Consider the following 19,406-nt stretch of genomic DNA (forward strand, 5'->3'; position numbering starts at 1 on the left):
GAGGAATGTGTCCACTCCCTCTATTGTATAAATATGTGGTGTAACCATTAATATGAATCTGTTGTTCAGTTGTTCTTTCTGGAAAAATAATTAACAATATCAAAACAGTGTATTTTCTCGTGCAAAGCAATAATTTTCTCTGAATGTATGTTTTTATAATCTATGTAGGTAGATGTAGATGAGCACCTTATCTCTAAGAATCTTTGCGTAATACCATGTGTCATGAGGAGGCTGAGGGGAGACCTCATCGCTCTCTACAATTACCTGAAAGGGGGTTGTGGTGAGGTGGGTGTTGGTCTCTTCTCCCAAGTGACAAGTGACAGGACAAGAAGAAACGGCCTCAAGTTGCACCAGGGGAGGTTCAGGCTGGATATTAGGAAAAATTTCTTTGCTGAGAGAGTGGTGAAGCATTGGAACAGGCTGCCCAGGGAGGCGGTGGAGTCACCATCACTGGAGGTGTTCAAGGAACGTGTGGACGAGGCATTGTAGGACATGGTTTAATGGGCATGGTGGTGTTTGATGGTTGGACCTGATGATCTCACAGGTCTTTTCCAACCTTAGTGATTCTGTACTGCTTTTGTTGCTGGAATCCGAAGTTGATTTCTGAATCGTAAATTCTGATCACAGTATGAAGACAGCGACTTAGTCACGCTGTTTCTGAAGAAGCTCTGGCGTAGGACTTCATTGTCAAAGTATTGTGAATATGCGTATTCCTGGATAAATCAAATACTGATAACACTCACATGAAAAGTGTGCATTTGTTCAGTCGGAAGTCCATCATGGTAGTCCCGTGAATTACCATCAGTTTAATAAATGAGATAGGGTGTGTAAATAGCTATTTAATTCACAAATTTCAGACAGACCTATTTTCATTGCATGCTGTTACTGAACATATTTAAGTTGATTTTTTTAGCAGATAGATACACATTGTACTGAGGCACCGTAGTTGTGAGAGGCCAGTTCTTTCTGAATTGCTATTTATAGGCTGGCCTGGAATGCTCACATGATTATATTGTTTGTAGTCTTGGGTATTTATATTGCCAGTGATGCTATGGCAAAGAGCTTCTCAGTATTTCCATTATACAATTCTATTTGCAAGCCATGTATCTAGTGCCTAACATAAAGCTTGGACTGGAGATGGAGGATGTACCTCCTGTGCAAGTGGAATAAATGCTGCCTTCATGTTTTTGAAAGAGCTATGTGATTATAATGACTTGGATATTTCATTATCATGTTGCTACAACAAATATTAAAACACATGGAAGTTAAAACAGGATCTGAAAAGTATCCATGGAAAAATGGTCAAAGAATAGACAGAAAACTGAAACTTAAGTGTTGCAGTTTGTATGTGAGGTCACTCTAGTACAGTGGAGTCCAATCCAAAATGTCCAAGGCACAAATGGTTTGGAGCTAGGTTAGTGAAATCCTTTTGAAAACACAGGCCAAAATTAATGTTGGCAATATGTCAGCATTTTGTTTCAAAGTTTTCTTTAGTTCCGTTAGCTTAGGGTCCCTCCAGTTCTTCAGCACAGTGATTTAAAAGAAACAAACAAAAAAACCCCACAACCCTTCATTTGAGGAGAGTAGAAAAGGAGGAGCAGAAAATAATCAAACTGGCAGGAAAAGACTACAACTTATGTGTAGTTGTAATAAAATATGTCAAGGCAAAAAGGTGAAAACCAAATTTTTTTTGTCAGCTGCTTAATGGATTTTTTTCTGTCTCTCTTCTACCTATCCTGTTATTTTTTTGCCCTCCTTTCTAAAATGGTTTGAATTGCTTACTTTTCACTTCAGGATATTGATCTTTGGTTGGTTAAGTGAGATAAGGCTTCCCTGTGTTTGTCTTGTAAAGTATTCAGGCCTGAATTTTGTATCTTCCATGGTTACTAACCTTCAGTTTTATTCTCTAATACCATTCCACCAGCTTAATCTCCAACCCAGCAAGGGGTGAAGAAGCAGCGATGTATAGCAAAGGGTACTTTTGTGCATTTAAACCTGGGCTTTACAAGCAAATGAACCTGGCCCTTCTTAAGTTTAAATTTTGAGAAATCTTACTGGTAAGCTTTTGGATCTTGAGCACTTGCTTTCTGTTTTAAAGAATTTGTCTTTATTGCCAAATTAATCTCGGTAACAAATGCTGGGAAGGAGGAGTTGAATGTTTTTGTGGAATCTCCTATTGCCTCTTCTAGTTGTTTTTATAAAGCTCCAAAAGCAGCTTCAAAAGTTCACGCAAATTTAAAAGATAAAATAAAATGCACATTTACTAGTAATAGTCTTTCTAAATTCTCAGTCACTCAAAAGACGTATTCTCCCACCAGTTGTGAGTAGAATCTCATCCATGATATTCTCAGAGTGGTGTATTGTTACAACGCTGACCGAATTATCTTAGGGCAACAGCAAGTGTGATTTTTTTAAAATAATTTTTACAATTTTTATAAAAAGGATTTTCTTATAATTAGGCTCGGGCTTTTACACTTGCCTTGGTGAAGATTTCTCCCAACTACAGGTAGGCAGAGCAGCATCTTGGTGCTCCCCCGTTCCTGTTTGCTCAGCATCATGCCGCTGTGACGGCATTGCTTGTCAACGCAGACGTTGAAGAGACCTATCGTTGCTCTTTGCACGTCTCTTCTGATAACAAAGAGAAAGGTAATCCTCTGAAGTAGCACACCTTGGGGATGGAAAAGGCGGTGGTTATGCTTGTGCAGAACATGAGTCCACGGTGCTGTCACTGTGGGGTCTTGTGTTGAGATTTCAGTGGAGGGGCTGTTGATGCATCTGTGGCCCTTTATATCTTCAGCCGCATATGTGGGGAGCTTTGCTCGCTAGCGCTCAGGCTGTTCCAACTAGCTCCTGTGAGGTAAAGGTTGGAGGTAATGAGCACCATCCACTTCTACTGTCTGCCACTATGATACATAGAGAAATGACCACTGATTGACATTTTCTTCTAAGGAAAAAGAAATCTTTCTCTTCCGCTTGCCCCCCTATTCTTCCCTTCCCCTACCCAAAAGGTTGAAGAATTTATTCATTATGCTTGAAATAAAGAATGAATTCGTTTTAGAAGGGAATTTGAGCGTTTGAGCCCCACCAGCAAAACGAAGTCAGGAGAGGACTGGTGTACAAAGGAGGCTTTCCCTCCCTTCCTCTAAAGGGGGTAGAGCGGTACTAATGATTTTTCAGTTTGACAAGCCAGGGTTGCGTTTGATTTGATGTATGCAATGTTAACTACCAGAGAATCTTTGAATGAGAGAGGGTTTGTGACTGCCCAAGAGTCAAGAGTTACTGTTCTCACAGTAGCTAAATATTGATACAGATTAGTCTAAAAAAGTGCCATTTGGAAAAGCTAGGTTTCTATTAAAAGGTTACCATTTTTATGTGTCCTTATTTTGTGCAGTTAACTTATTTTTGGCTTAGCTTGCCAGTAAGTTTTATACAACTGATGTATAACTAAAGGAAATGTTATATTCAGCTTTTGAGTTTTGGTTGTATCTGTTGGGGGCCAATTCCATTGCCTAAAAAGAGGGAGTTTAGATTGGGAAATACACATTAAATATGAAATAACTGCTTTGCTGTTTACTAGTTAGCTGCAGGTGTTGTACAGAGGAGTGGGTACATGTGTGTTCAGCAAGACATGCGAAAAACGTGCATTTTTGTGGCAGGTAGCACAAGGTACGTTAAGTCGAAACAGAATTGCAATCCTAAAATATAGCTGCTCAGTGTTCAGTATAGTAATGAAGAGCTGTATCCATATTTGAAGGAAGCTTTTTGTGTGTTACATTTGTCTTGATCCTCAGTATTTAGAATGTGAGGGATAGAAAAGCTAAAATGCCTGTAAAATTTTCCATTGCAACCTGTTGAGAAGACAACTGAGAATAAAGCAAATATTTTTAGTCCTTTAGATTATGAAGCAAAAATACTGTCTCTAGCCTTGTTTTTTTCCTGGAGTATTATTTCTTGGATGCAGCTTTTGAATTGTATGATGCCACAAATCTATTTGCAAAATTGCTTTAGATTTTATTGTGCAGACAAGTCCTAGAAGGATATTTTTGCTGTATTTCACAACTCAGTACTGTCATTTTAGTTTTGGACTTGTATATTGCCTTTTTTCAAATTGTTGCATTTTTTTAACCTGCAACTTCTTCTGAAACAATGGTCAATGGTGTGTTAGTAATGGCATCATCATTTCAGATAATTGGAGAAAGCTGATCAAGGGGTTCTGCAGTTAACAGCAACACTGTTAATTTAGTTTAAAAAATCAGTGTCTAGCAAAAGTATTGATAGCATTTTTAAGAATCAGACTTAATTATTTTCTACAATGCTTTTCAGCATCCTACATGAATGGTATTGGGTGGATAGTTTAGGTAAGGTCTCGCACATGATTTTGTTCCCTTTCGAAGGGACATGCTCTTTCTGCAAGTATCCTTAGCCTTTTTGTAAAAAGACTTCTTGAAGATTCAAGACTCAAAATAATTTTACAGGTTCCAATGAGTTATTTTAACCTAACAAGGCACTGATACTTGTGCTTCAAGTGTTCAGGAGGACAAGAAGCCAGTCACAGCCCACGGAGTGTGACTTTTGATTTCTCTTGGTTAATAAAAATCACAGATTCAGTAGGGATGAGCCACGTGTCCACCTAAAATCTTCTCCCCCACCCCTGCACATCTCGTGTGGAGTCCTGAAGAGGTCTCTGCTTGGTCTGGTATTTCTTCTTGTATAAATTAACTGGAGAAGGGGTGAATACTGGTATGACGGAATATATTGGCATCACTATGCTGCCGCTGTTACAGTGTGACAGCCACAGAAAGTTGTGGGAGGACCTTCAGGTGGGTTGTGGCTGGCTGATGAAAGGGTACATGAAACTTGCTGTGAAATGCAAAGCTCTTCTGACCTTAGGTACCCAGCTGTGGTTTCTGGACTCCCTGTTCTCAGGAGAATCATCTTGGAGTTACGCTTGTTCAAGGGAAACATCAGCTTAGTGCTCAGGAAACAGCAAGGGACTGTTACGACCTACTGGGGAGGCATGCTGGGGAAGAGAAAGAGCGGGGAATGAGGGAGGAAGCTTTGTGTCTCTGTGCAGCTGCAAAGTGATCTTGAGCGCTGTGTTTTATTCTGACCCGCCCGTCTCAAAAAGGTGTGCTGCAACTAGGAAGAAGTAGAGAATGGCAGTAAGGGTGGTGAGCTGCTTACAGACCACTTTCACATGAGGAACCAATAAATAAGTGAGAAGTCTTTGGTCTCGAAGAAGTCAGCTGGGAGAGAAGAGGGGTATGGTTAGAGATCTGTACATCCATGAAGAGCAGGAGGAATGATTTGCTGCCTGTTACTTTACAGGAACTGTGGGACTTTACCTTAAATTATCAGGAGGTGGGTTCACAACAAATACAAAGATATGCCCATAATTAAACTGCAGACTGTCACAGGATGGTGTCGCTTTTAAGACTCTATGGGATTAAAAAATGGTTAGGTAAATTAATATGGAGGGAAAAAAATCATCGAAGGCCCTTAAGCTCAAACATACCAGTTAAAAGTTTCTCACTGCCTGTGTCCTCCAGCTGCACTAGGCTGCTACTGAGTTTTCTGCTGTCTTCATCAGGTGGCTTGATCAAAGGGTCTGACGTCTGTCAGAAGCAGGATCTGTCCCTTCTGGGATATGCCTGTGGCCTAGCAGTGATGTTCAACTTCACCTCTTTCTCCTTGCGTTCACATTCCCAGTTGCACGTTGACGTTTACTGTGCACGTTCCCTGCGTTGGTACAGCTGGTTTCTGGTTCTGTAAATGAAATCGGTGAAGATAAGGTTTTAAACTAAAGAATGGCAAAGCAAACTGACACTTCCCCCTGATGCTCTGACACCCCTCACCCCGCATTTATCTGGCAGAGGCACAGCTGAATGTGACAGACTGTGACACCGAGCTGGGAACAAGAAGCTGGAGAAGAGCAGAAACTTCTTAAACTGGCTTTGCCTCTTGAACAATTACAGTGAGGTATTCTTAGGGCAACTGTTGCCAATGTCTGCTAGTCTGAAGCTTACTCATTCTGCCTCAGATCTGAAACAGAGCGTACACACTTGAAACCCTACCGGTTTTTCCTCCTCCCCCATTCCCTGCAGAGATAAAACTACTTCACCTCCAGCCTAATTAAAGATAGAATTTCTGCTTTCAAAGTTTTCCTTTCTCTGTTTCCGAGACATTCTCGGAAAGAACTTGGTAGCTAAAGTAGTTCTTCAGCTTTCAGAAATTAAGCAGTTTCTGTGGTTCTTGCCTCCTTTCTTTCTGATCTCTAATGCAAGCTGAAATTTGTCATAATTCTTCCCTTTGCAATCCACAGAAGACCTAGACAATGGTTCTTTAAGAGTACTGTAGGAATATAGCAAAGGCTGAAGAGAGTTATGCTTTCTGTGCAAAAATACTTTTGTTTCTAAGAACGTTCTTATTTTCCAAACTGCTTAAAAATAAATGTTACTTCATAAGCAATGCAGTATAAATAAAATATAGGAACTATGCCACTCTAAAAGACACTTGGTAGAACCTCTTTTGGAATATTCTCTACATTTCAGATTCCCTGTGTTTTTAAGAAATACGAATTCAAACTGATTTGAAGTTAAAATGGTTAGAGGACTGCAGAACCTACGTAAAAGTGTCCTTAGAGCTGGGAGGGAAGCCTAACACATGAAAGCATATGTAGAAAGCTGTATTAGATTGAAGTGTTAAATTACAGGACAATGTTGGTACAAGAACAAATAAATAAGATTAAATTTCTTCAATATCACAAATTGGGAAAGCATTCTGGACAGCAGGAGAATGACTACTCTTCCATGAGGCAGAACAACATAACTGACTTTAAATTGTTCAGACTCTGTCTCGGAAGACTTTATGGTATTGTTGCCTGTGACAGGTGTAGACTATATGACTTGGAGATCCTTGCTCTGTTTTACTGCTTTATTCAGCCAGTTAATGTATATTGCCAGATGTGATTTCACTTTTTAGCTGTAAGAATAGACATACTCATTTTTTGTTTCTGTCTTTTCAGGAAATACTGAAAATCCATTTCAGTTCTTAGGTAATTCTTTGATCACATTAATGACTTGTGCACCACAATATTGTCACCTCTTTCTACACTTTCCTAAAAGCCGTCAAAGTCTAAGAAGTCTGAGGTGACTTCTGTTTCTCTTATGCTATCCTGTAATGCTCACTAAAATCGCATTCTAGCTGTGTTTGTGAACCTGTGATTCATGTGTCCACGTTTACTCTTTGAAATCAGTATTTCTTATATTGATAATGGCCTACAATACTTTTTCTGGAATTTACTTTTGACTTACACTGTAGCATTGCTCTTTGTTCTCAAAAAAGTTGCAACTTTTATGGGACAGAGGCCACCTGTTTGGTGTGTATTGTAAAAATGAAGTCTATTTTAACAAATAATTATAAATTATGCCCCTCTCCTGAGTTTGAATGATACACTACAAATGCTTGCATTTAGCTGTGAACTCATTCTCCACTGAGGCACTTCAAAGCTGTATCTGTCTTCCCTTAACTTTACAGACAGAGTCTCTATGTAAAGTCAGCAGTAAATCAGCTTTGTCTGTTTTAACCATTTATGATGTTTCTGACTTGCACATGCAGACTTTTTTTTTTTGTGAAGAATTATTTGAATTTGTACCGTATGCCTTCTGGCCCAGTTTACTGAGTTTTCTTTCAGAGTTTGTCTGTAAGCATTTCATTTGCACTCAAGCTGTACAGAACTGTCACTTTCTTAGTAATTGACTGTGACCATCTGCTTAGAACTAAAGTAATTGGAGATTAAATTAAACCCCCTTTATCTGCCAGAGCAAACTAAAAATTGCTACTGTGATGTTAAAGTAGTACCGTCCAAGCTTGTTCACTGAAAATCAATAGGTGAAACCTGGATGCCCGTCCTTGCCTGATAACGTCACTTGATGGGCACAATGAGTAATATTCTTCACAGCAGACTGACTGTATCTTTTTGGAGACATGAAGAAATTTCAGGCATAAAACCAGGTGTGAAACCCCACTGAAGGTCGCTGGGCTGCCACCAATTTTATATTTCATGTTGAAAATTTCTTTCTGTGAAACTCAGATACCTGGGTTGGTGTGGGGAGCACAGCATCTAAGGATTTTTAGAGGTGTTTTTTATTGACTTTTTTTAGTTGACACAAGTCTGGAATGATAGTAACGGTTACAAATTCCTGAATCACAAACCTTGCAGATCATCTCTTACACTAATGCCCACGCTATGACTCTATGCCCCGGTGTGTTTAAAAATTTGATGTTAGCATTTTTCACAGAAGGGCTGAGGTTGGCAGGGACCTCTGGAGGTCACCTGGTCCACCCCCTCGCTCAGGCAGGGCCACCCAGAGCCAGCTGCCCAGGACCGTCTCCAGACAGCTTTTGAATACATCCACAACCTCCCTGGCAACCTGTGCCAGCGCTCGGTCACCCTCACAGTGAAGAAGTGTTTCCTGATGGTCAGAGGGAGCCTCCCGTGTTCCAGTTTGTGCCCGTTGCCTCTGGTTCTGTCACCGGGCACCACTGAAGAGAGCCTGGCTCTGTCCTCTTTGCCCCCTCCCTTCAGGTATTTATACACATTGATAAGATTCCCCCCCTTGAGCCTTCTCTTCTCCCGGCTGAACAGCTCCAGCTCTCCCAGCCTCTCCTCGTAGGAAATATGTTTCAGTCGCTAATTTTTAATTCTTAAAATTTTTTAATTTTTTCCTGATTCTGTTACTGTCCAGCATATAAAGCCAGGCTTCCTTAAGAGCATGAATGTAACCATTTAGCATTCAAGTAGATCTAGAAAAAGAATTTGCTTAATACTGGATTCAGAGATCATTTGGCTCTTTTAATCTGTGATCTGTTAAGGTCGTATATTCTAGTCATAAGATGATCCTTGGTTTTTTTCAGTTCTGCAAAGATCTTAGACTCTTATTGTTGCTACAGGTCTAATTATTTCCTATTTTGTTGTACATAAGTGGTGTGTAGTTAATTTTTCAGTCGAGGAAAATTTAGGGATCTTGTTTATTTTTCCACAGCACTAGCTGTAGCGGTTGCATAGAAGTCTGGCGTGTTTGTCGCTCCTCTCATTTACGTCTTACCGTATGGCACGTGGCGAGGAGGTGGTTGTCGTTACTACCAAGTGCATATTATTACATACATAACATAATGCCTGTTAGGTCTTGCCTGCAAGCTTTGCTGTAAAGAAAGGAAGTGTTTGTGGCTCAAAGTAACATAACGTTTGTACAAATTGTCACAAATTCACGGCTCGCTTGGGAAGAGGGAGCCTGTTAAAATTTGTTGGTCTCACTTCCCCTGTTGTATAGGATGTGTTCTCTGGCAAGGTATTCAGCCCAGTGACTCGTTTATCTCTCTGCTGTCTCCCAGAAAGGCATCTGTCTGAAGCCCTCTGATGAAAAACCTGTTGAGTGCCATTGCAGTTGCCACCCTTCTCTGCTGGCAATTACCTGTTCTCAGATCCTAGAAATGAGTTCAGGTTGTGCCTTTCCCTGCTAGGTTTGGTAACTTAGTGCTTGATGTCTTCTCTTTGTGAAGATTGTTAGCTGCCTTGGCAGTTGTTCTTTTTTTGAGAGCACACACTGTGAAGAATTTTTCTAGCCTTCGGGTGACTTTTGTGGCTCGTTTCATGGCACGCTAGGTTACTAGAGCTAACTAGAATGCTGCCTAAGCTTTGTAGAGATCGGTGAAGACATATCTAGAGATCTCACTTGTATGAGTGCTATACCAGAATAAAGTCTCCTTAGTACTTCTGTAGGTGTTGGTCCTGCAACAACTCAGGAGACTTGATTCACTTCGCCTGTTTATGTAGCGTTGATATGAGTTTACATTCTTGGTATATTGTTCCACACAATAAACCTTTTTTATCCCATGAATCATCACCATCTTTCTTTGCGTAGCATCCGCTTTCTGGCAAATGGTAGCAGTTGTTAATGCTGCAAGTAATGTAATCTTAAAGTCACCAAGACAGCTGGTGTTGCAGCCAGCTGACTTAAGATTTCTTCGGCAAAATCTTTTCAGTGAAGCGATGGGAATTGCTAATGCTAATGTGTGTTGTCACCAAACCTGGGGAAAGTTTTAATTTCGAATACAAATTAATGAACAGTATTTTCTTTCTGATCAGTTCGTTAAATATTCATGTCACTAAAAACGCATGCTAGGATGAAACAAAAATAGTAATTTGTGAATTTTGCAACTTTTTCATAGTACAGTTCCATTTAAAGAATGCTAACATACATTTGTGGAGCTGTGTGAAAAGATGAAGTGTCAAGCCCAATTAGCATTTCTCTTGAAATCTCATTAGTAACATAATGTAGATGAAATTTGAATGGTAATTTTTCCTGTTGTGGTAAAGGAATGTGACAGTGAGACTTGGGGGTTCTTGTCTGTTGTCCAGCCTGAACACATGGTCAGGACTGTTGCACTCGTATCTTCAGAAACCTCTCAACTATATCCTTGTCCTGATTGACTAAGAAAGGATATGCTTACCTCTCAGCAAAAATAGTGATTTTTTTTTTTTTTTTCTTTTTTCCATTTACTGAGGAAAGTAAGGTGTTACAACCAAGGTTCAGATCCAGTTACTCAGTTAACACCTGGGGTTTTGTTCTTTCCAGTATAGTCTTTCCACTGACTAGAGGTCTTCTGTCTTGATCCTCGTCAGCAAAGCTGCTAATCACTGTTTATACCTTTGTAGCAAATTGTAATGCTTGAGTTTTGAACAGGCAAACTAACAAAATCGAATTTAATTTATGAAATGCTATGTTGCTTGTCAAATTTCCTTCACGTGCCTTTGAAGGTGATCTGTCTTGCCATAAATACTGTATATAGTGATAAAACAGCAGTATATTTTTCAAATAGCTTTGAGTACTACCTGTACAAGGGGTGTATCTTCACTGCAGCTTAGTGTCTCGATGGTTCTTACAGGCAGCATTTCAGAAGGAATTTCTAAGGAGCAGTAGTGTTGAAAGGGAATGTTTTCCACTGATGTTGGAGACTTACGAGGTACTTAATAGCTGGGAGTAGCTAACCCAAGTGACTGGTTGGTTGGGTGTGAGAGTCTTAAGAGAGTTTGTGCGTAGAGTTGAAATGCCAGTTAATGCTTGGGGTGTTTCTCTCCTCAAGAGCGCTAGTAATAAATGCAACAGAATAATGGGTGCCTAATAAATGCCACGGTAATTTTATTAACACTTCTAGCATGTGTTTCCACATACTTTCCAAAAATATACTATGTTTGCCCTGACAGCAGTTTCATTGTATTCAAGGTAAGAATCATTCATTTCAGACTAGTCTTCAGAGCTAACAGTCTTGGGTTCTGAGAATTGTATTCTTTTCCCCCTCCCTCTTTTCCTCATCTCTCTGAACCTGATGTTAGTAAAAATCTCCTCGGTTAGATTCTTTTGCATTCAGGTCTATTGAAAAGGAGGGAAAACCAATCCATTTTAAAAGGGTCAGGATTACTTAGTGAAGTAACTACCACTAGTAGGAATCGTTAGGTAGAATTGCATTCCTTTGCCGTGCTGTTATGAGGCTAGCTGCATGTTAACAAGAACAAGCTTAATACACTTCTGGTTGTGGTTATGCTGTACTTCTGATAGGTGTAGCGGAATTTTATTACAATAACTATAGAGTCTTGGATAAGCTTTGAATGAGTATGATTAAAGACTTGTGGAAAATAGATTATTTAAGTGGTAGGTTCTGGAGGGGGTCTCAGCAGTCAGGGTTGAGTTAGAGCTCTTTTATCACAGAGCAGACTGACTCTTTTAGTCAGTTTTTGCCTCTTCAGTAAAACTAAGCAAATTAACTGAAATGGGATAATTTTTTTTAAAGCTTATTTTATGTGGGAGAGTAGACAGAGAATTTTTTTTTTAGTGAACTTTCTACCAAAGTGATGGATTAATCTTTCTGTTCATGGGTGATGACTGTTCTCCTAAGCTGATCGCTCTTTGCAAAGTGGCGTGGTGTTGCTTGTAGGACAAGTATCAAGCCTTTTTTCAGGCTGTCAGTTGAAGTTGTTTTTACGTGAACACCAAGGGTGTTTATATCTCTGTATAAAGATTAGAACCACTTGAACTTCATGTCAACAGATTGCTGGCATTTGAATAATAATAATGCTGTGGGCAGTAAGAATAGTCAGAATTTGGAGTGAAGGTAAGTTAGGGACTAGTGGTGTTCCAGGGCAGTTGTCACTTTCTGTTTTCCATCTTGTAAATGTCAGAATATAATGCCTTTCACTTATTTTAATGAGCTTGTGTTAGTTTCCTAACTTGTGATGCCTTTTTTTTTTTTGATAATTCATCCCTGCTGTAGTGAATGAACGTAAGTTCTTGGAATGGAACCCTGTTATGCTGAAAAATCCAGTCATTTTCTAGAGTTTCTTTTGTGTCATGGAAGTCACTCTGCTACTGTAATGTCTATCTTGTTTAACTTGCACTGCAGTATTTGTTGTTCTGATTTCAGTGTCTGACTTTCCTCTCTTTGCGTGTGGTAGGTTTGCAGTGAGTAGCACAGCTTCTTGATATAGTGTTTCCATAAAGCACGAGAGCAACGTATTTTTACAGTATGCATCTGTTTCTGGTGGTGTTTCTCATTATGATCAGCTACTACCTTATTACACAGGCACTTGCTCAAATTGCTTTACTTGTTAAAATGTTTTTCTTTTGCTGTGTTTCAAAGGATTATTTTGCCTATAGAACAGACTTTTGCTGGGTAGGAGGATTAAACAGATACAGGGCATGTGCTGCCCACCTTATGCAAGAATATAAAATAACTAATTATCTATATTTGTGTATGTATGTGTGCTCATACAGTATGTAAAGTAACTCTGCCAGGAATCCTAGTATCAAATTGTGATGCCACCTTCATTAGTCAGCTCTACAGGAGGTGCCCAGCCAAGCACAAAGGTGGGACGCTGTTCCGTTTCAGGGCATTGCCCCTGCCATTTCCTTTGATCTCTTCTGTATTTAGAAAATAGAAGGGGAAAATGGGCAAGTAAATGTCCTTCTTCTGTGTTCTTTGTAGAGAAAATAGTGTACTGCTGTAGTTTGCAGTGCATGATCATCTGAAACTGTTACTGTGGCAGACTGCGATCTTTTTCTAGATAGGTGCTTTTGTTAAGTAGTACAGTGTCCGTTAATAATACATAGGCAAGCTTTTTAAGATGCTTGGTATCAAGCCTGCAAGTAACAACCTGCAGTGATAAACCGTGAGACACCGAAGAGCCCTAGAGTTGCGTGATCTTAATGTGAAGGGCAGGAGAAACATCATCTTTTTGCTTCTACATAATTTACGTTGTTTGCAGTTAGGAGTGCTGAATGTCTGCTGTCTCTCCTGCAGCCACTCTGAAAGCCGTACATATACATAAGACATAAACAAACAATGCAGTTACTTCAATGGAATAAAGCAAGGTGTACTTGTTAAGATGGTCCTACCACTGGTTTGTTCCCTTGCGCTCTGCCTTCAAGTGAGGCGAACACGCTGCTGGTGATATTTTTAGCCTGAAGGTAGCCTGATTAAAAAACAAAACAAAAAAACCACTAAAAAATACTATAATGTTTGTTTTCAACAGCTGGTCTTTAGATTCCAGAGATGCTGGAGCAGTGGTGAGAGAAGAGATCGTGCTGAAATCGCACAGGGGAGGAGCGCAAAGCTACATCCTTGCATATGCATAAAAGCATAACAAGTTTGATAACCTGTTCTGACTTGACATAACTGGGAACAGGTTGTAGAATTGTACAAAGAACTCACTCATTTTCTAGTACTGCAGAATTCTCAACAGAATAAACTGTATGTGAGGAATATGTGGAAACCAAATTTTGGAAACTGTGGCTATCCAGTGCTATTAAGGAGAGCTCAAAAATTAATGTAAAAAGTATTATTTTTATCTATCAGGGTGATCTTTTCAATTTGCTCCTATTTATCCTTACAGAGAAAAGAAGGAAGACTGTTTTTTCAACTCTGCATATAAAAACCTGAAGACTTCTCTCCCTTTTCTAATATATTGGTAGTTGCTTGCAATAATTCTTTTGACCAGTGATCCTGAGGAGTACATCAGTGACTATGTAGCCACTACATGTAAACACTTAATTATGTATTTGGAAAAACAGGGAGTACCATGAATTTGCTGTGGTTGCACATGCGACGAGAGCAAAAAGGTATTGCAGACTCAGTGTCTTAGATGATGGCTTGTGGTGTAGTCAGCTTAGAAGAGAAAGCTGCAAAGCCATGTGGTTCATTCATCATCTGCTGTAGATACTCCGTGTGGTTACTTAACACAGCTGATTATGATTGCTTTGTCTTTGTTAACTAATTGTGAGAAAGGAAGAGAATCCACAGAATACCTTCCAAAATGTGAAATAGTTACAGTACAATTGTGACCTACTTGCCTTCTTAGCACAGCTGAATTGGAGATGAATTAGGCTGTGTGGGTGTCATTCCAAAGAATTTAAGACCTGTTTTTCAAAGATGCCTTTTTCCCCTGTCTCCTTCAATGTGGAGTACCCGGTTTTACATCTACGTTCTCGTTTTTGAAGGTGCCTTGTCCCTACTGAACATTCTTGACTGGAGGTGGATGGAGTGATGAAACTGCATTATATGGAATAGAGAGAGAAACCAAATCTTTCAAGTCTTTTGATGTAGAAAATGTTTTTCCTTCTGGTAGAAGTGACATTTGGTTGGGAATGCTGACAACACTCGCTAAGGGACAAAAAACATTCTCATTGGTGGAGTTCTGAAAATGGCTTTAGGGTGACAGTATCATGTACTTCTGGATGTGCATAGTGCAAGAGTGTCTTCTGTTGCTTCCTACTGCATGGGACTAGTTTTCTGAAACAGAATATGTAATGCCGGTTTATATTAACTTTTTGTATGACAAAAGGGAGACTCCTGTGAAATAGTGTAGGTAGTTTAAACAAATAATAAAGCAACCAAAAAGAAGAAACAGCCTCTGCTGTTGTTAAACTACTAGGAAAGTACACTCCTCTCATTGTATGCTGTCACAGGCAGAGGGTAGATGGTGGAAAGAAAATGTGGATGCAGTCAAGAACACTTCTCATTCATGTGCTAGTGTAGAACATCAGAACTGACATGTTGTGAATTAGTTCTCTTAACAAACGTGAGAAGCATTATGGGTTTAGTTCTAGCAAGAGACAAGAGGAAAAAAAATTTGCATTAGCACAAAGCTTTCTAGAAATTGGTTTTTTCTGTCTGGATAAAAATTTGAGATAGCTACACACTCTGTGATCTTGACGTGTGTTAGCCAAGCAGGACAGGAGAGGCTTAATACTGGTGTGAAAGGTAAAGCCTGAGTGGATTCTAGGAGTAGACCTAAGCAGACATACTGCTCAGTAAAGTTAGAAAATCATTCTAGTGATCTCTTAGTGAAGTCATGATGGTTTAAAGGACAAAGGCAGGAGGAGGTTCAGAAGCTCAGTGGACTTTGTAGTCATTGAAATTCATACTTTTCCTCTGACCTGTGAGAATATTTTTCAGACTCTTGGCAGTATTTACTTTGGTTTTGAGTTCTAGGCATGTGAGAAAAGTCAGTCTTCCATCTGAGTGTGCAGATGGAAGATGCCCTTCGTCAGGTTAAACCAAAATCTGCTGTTGTGCAGATGCATGACAAGGTTAGGTAACTCGCCGATAATTTCCTGAAGTGTACCTGCTGTCCACTTCAGAGGAGATTTTGTTGTCATTCTAAAGGTATACCTGCACGTTGTTACTGGCACCATGGATGATTAGACTTAGAACTAAAAATTTTGGGAAATAAAAAGTCTAGTTTTTGTACCTGTGATCTGCTGTCTGTCTCCCCCAGCCCCCCCTCTCCAGCCCCAACTGTGACACTGAGAATCACCACGTTTGTATGGTCAGTGTTTGGAATTGAGACAAATCCAGTTATTTATGAAGCTGAAAGCTGCTGGTTTCTAGGAAAGGAAAGAAACCATGAAGCACATATTAAAAAAAAAGTAAAACAAAACAAAAAACTTAAGTGGAAAATTGATTGAGGCTAATACAGGTTTTATAGCACATCTTTAAGCCGCTGCAGATGTGATTTCTGGTAAACTGTAAACAGTTCTTTATTTATTAGTCTGAGTCCTTTGATTGAAGAAAGTATTTCGGAGTGTCTCCATCTGAATCACTGCCAGGATAATGGTTACAGTGAGTTGCTTAGCTGGAATTTCCAAAGAGCTTAAAAAAAAAAAAAATCTATCCTCTGAGCCAATATAGCTGGCTTATTCCAGAGGCCCTTGATCATGTTGCTGCTGGTGATGCTAGCAGGTGACTTGTGGAGTTGCTAGTTTGGTCTTAATAGCCAAAGAGTTTGGAGCAGTAGGCTGGGACATACAGTAGGAAACTGCAGCTGCTTGTGCTTTGAAATCCAGGAGATCAGTGATGAACATCTTGCTTCCACCTGGGAAGCTCTGCTGTCTACCAGTGGTTTAAAAAGACGCTTTTCTTAAAATGAGCATCAGAGGAAAATAAGAGGAAATTTCCTAAAAGGTAGTGGCTTGCATTGCTTGAGTAAAGAAATGTGTCGAACCATTTGTTTACTTCGGTGATGTTCTGTGCCTTTTCCAGTTGGGGCTTATAAGTCTGATCTCAGAAAAAAAAAAAACCCAGTTGATAAACTTTCTGTTGGTGTTTACTTCAATTAAACTGTTTAGGGCTTCTGCTGAACTTGTACAGTAGTCTGTCAGGAATTCCCAGGACAACTGAAGTATTCTGGAATTATTTTTCAAGATACAAGTGTATTTAAAAGCTTTCCAAAAATTTTTGGATGGCTTCCTTTGATAGGAACTTCTCTTCCAAGCAGGAATTGGAAATTTAGAGCTGGTGCTAGAACTCTGGCTAGACACATCTGAAAATGGATTAAAGTGAAAAATATTCAAGGTATAGCTAAATGTATTTTTCAGTTAGATAAGAGTGCATTCTGCACAAGTTCTAAGCCACCTGGACGTGAGCTAGCTGTGAGCTGAGCCTGTGTAGCCACCGTTAATGAAAGGGTAAGGCTGCAGCGCGTGGTTTGGCTGAGAGGCAAACATTATACCATTATATGCATTACACCAGTACCGTGTACCAGCTATGTAACTTCTGGTTTAGGCAGACGTGTCATCTAAGGTACGAGCTGAGAGTAGGCAGAAAAGATTGCCTAAGATGTGTTTGTGGATTTGCTTCTCTTCAGCTTTTTTTGCTGAGCCATTTCATTGTGGGTTGCTCAGAAAACTGCTCAGTGTTCCTTTTTTTTTCCCCCTCTGACTTGGTGGAGTTAGTATATGTAGTCTGGTGGATGAAAGCATGGCTCAGTCCCACATGTTTCTGCACCGAGACTGTAGCCTCTTGATATCTTCGAGTTTTGTGTAGTGTGTCTGCTGGGTAGATAGAGACCTTTCATCCATATCTTATAAACCTTACTACGTTCTCTGCTTGTGCTGGTTTGTCTGTAGACCTTTCTGGTTGTGTGGGGTTTTTTCTTCATCCACATTTATATGCTTTTTTTCCTTCATGTGAAGAGCAAGTGAAAAATTCTTCCATGTATCACTTCAGGCTTATTTCAATACATAATTTAAACATATGCTTAAGTTTGTAGTTTTCATGAATGGCCTAAGTCAGTCTAGTTCTGCACCATATTTTCACCTCCTCTCTTGCGTTGGCATTAGCGAGCACAGGGGCTGCACACTGAGACAGGGCAGCGATCTCCCTTGAAACCAATCCCACCAAAAAACCCCAAACTGGTTTAATTTACTGTGTGGCCATGTGGCTGCCAGCATAAGCATAAAAGCATTTAAGGACAAGTTGAAGTACTTTGAGCTGGTGTCTTTAGTTTGGGGGTTTGTTGTCTCTGCTTTATTTCTGACAGCACTCGTTGGAGTTGTGTGTGAAGAGTAATGGTGTTTCTGCATTGGCTTCCTATGCTCTGTGTAGGCTTTCTGTGGCTAGGGAAAACACAGGTTTATTTTTCTTCACACTTCGATAATCTCTACAAGAAACAATTGTTTGACTCTTACCTTGGCCTTGCACGTGTAGCACTGCTGAAGTCAGCGGGGCTTCACCCTGGCTCCTTGGTCTGCCCGTTTGCAGGCTAAGTTTGTTGGCCACAAAAGATGGGCTGTGTTTTGAGTTCCACAACAAAGAAGACGGATGCTTGTCTTCCTTCTGGAACTCGGTGCTGTTAGATTTTTATACCTATAAGGAATCTGACATTTTCCTTTCTTTTTAATGTGGGGCTGTATTACTAATCAAGTAATTACTGGTTAAAAAACTGTGGTGTATCATATAAATATCTTCTGATTATTCTTAAATACCCTGTGAATTACAAAAAAGTTCATACTATTATAATGATGTACACTGACTTTGTTTCTTTTCTTTTTCTTTGCTCCCTTCCCTTTATGTGAATGGTGTATTCGTACTTGTCGTCATCGTTGCTGATTTTTTTTTTGCCAATCATCTAGAAAACCACCCAAGGTAAGTATTTTCGTCTCTTCTTGCATTTGTACCTGCTTGAAAATGTTGAGCAATGCAGAAATGTCAGGTGTATTCCCGTCGTATGTGATCAATACAGCTTTGATAAATGAAGATGCATTAAAAAAAAAAAATCTATTCTTCATACTTCTAAGTCAAAGACTTCGTAATTCCAGAAGAATACGTTTTAATCCGACTGACATGCAGGCAAGGCACATGGCTTGTTAAAGGTGTGACCAGGGCAATCTATGATCCTAATGTATTCATGAAAACATGTAAAAGAGTAATAAATAAGTATTGTGTGTAAAACATTTCATTGCACATAATTCTGCTTCAAAATTAAAATACTGTATTTAAAAGGTGGCAAAATACATCTAGTAAGAAACAAACTGTTCTTGTTTGTTATTGATGATATTCAGGAATTAATAATTTATGTAAAAGCAGCCAAAATGCACCAGAATTCACCTGGAAAAGATTCTCTCTGTTGTTTGTAATGCAGGGGAAGGGAGGGAGAATGAGTGTTATGTACCTGATGGGTAGAGAAGGAGCCTTACGGGGATGACAAGAGTGTATCGGTAGAGGGCTGGTAGCAATGATAAGGTAAAAGGACTGTGTGAACTACATATTGTCAGCACATGCAAAACTCTGCATTGGTATTTTGCTTCAGCAATTTAATGAAAATTTTATCCTTTTATCTGTTGGATGGGACTTTTTACAGCAGAAAGCTGTAGTTAGCTCTGAGTGAGGTTTTCTTTTACATTATTCTCTTTGATTTGTAGATCTTCAAGAAATAGCGTATGCAAGTCTGATGTGACTTCTGCAGGTGTAGCAGAGCATTCTGTGGTCTTCTGGGAATAGAAATTGGGATGGATATTGATCTATATATTTGTCTTATACGGATATCTATCTACTTTATAGTTCAGACAGCT

The 19,406-nt window shown here is 39.6% G+C and overlaps 1 protein-coding gene across 1 annotated transcript in view; it reads left to right on the forward strand.

Moving 5' to 3' along the window:
* Positions 1-19,406, forward strand: part of KIF13A (kinesin family member 13A) — a 116,857-nt gene that overhangs the window by 26,723 nt on the left and 70,728 nt on the right. Inside the window, exon 3 of the mRNA XM_059815868.1 lies at positions 18,468-18,480. Coding sequence (XP_059671851.1) covers positions 18,468-18,480 — 13 coding nt within the window. The remainder of the gene's footprint in view (positions 1-18,467; positions 18,481-19,406) is intronic.

This window comes from Gavia stellata, chromosome 3, assembly GCF_030936135.1.
Source record: "Gavia stellata isolate bGavSte3 chromosome 3, bGavSte3.hap2, whole genome shotgun sequence".
In the NCBI taxonomy this organism is placed as follows: Eukaryota; Metazoa; Chordata; class Aves; order Gaviiformes; family Gaviidae; genus Gavia; species Gavia stellata.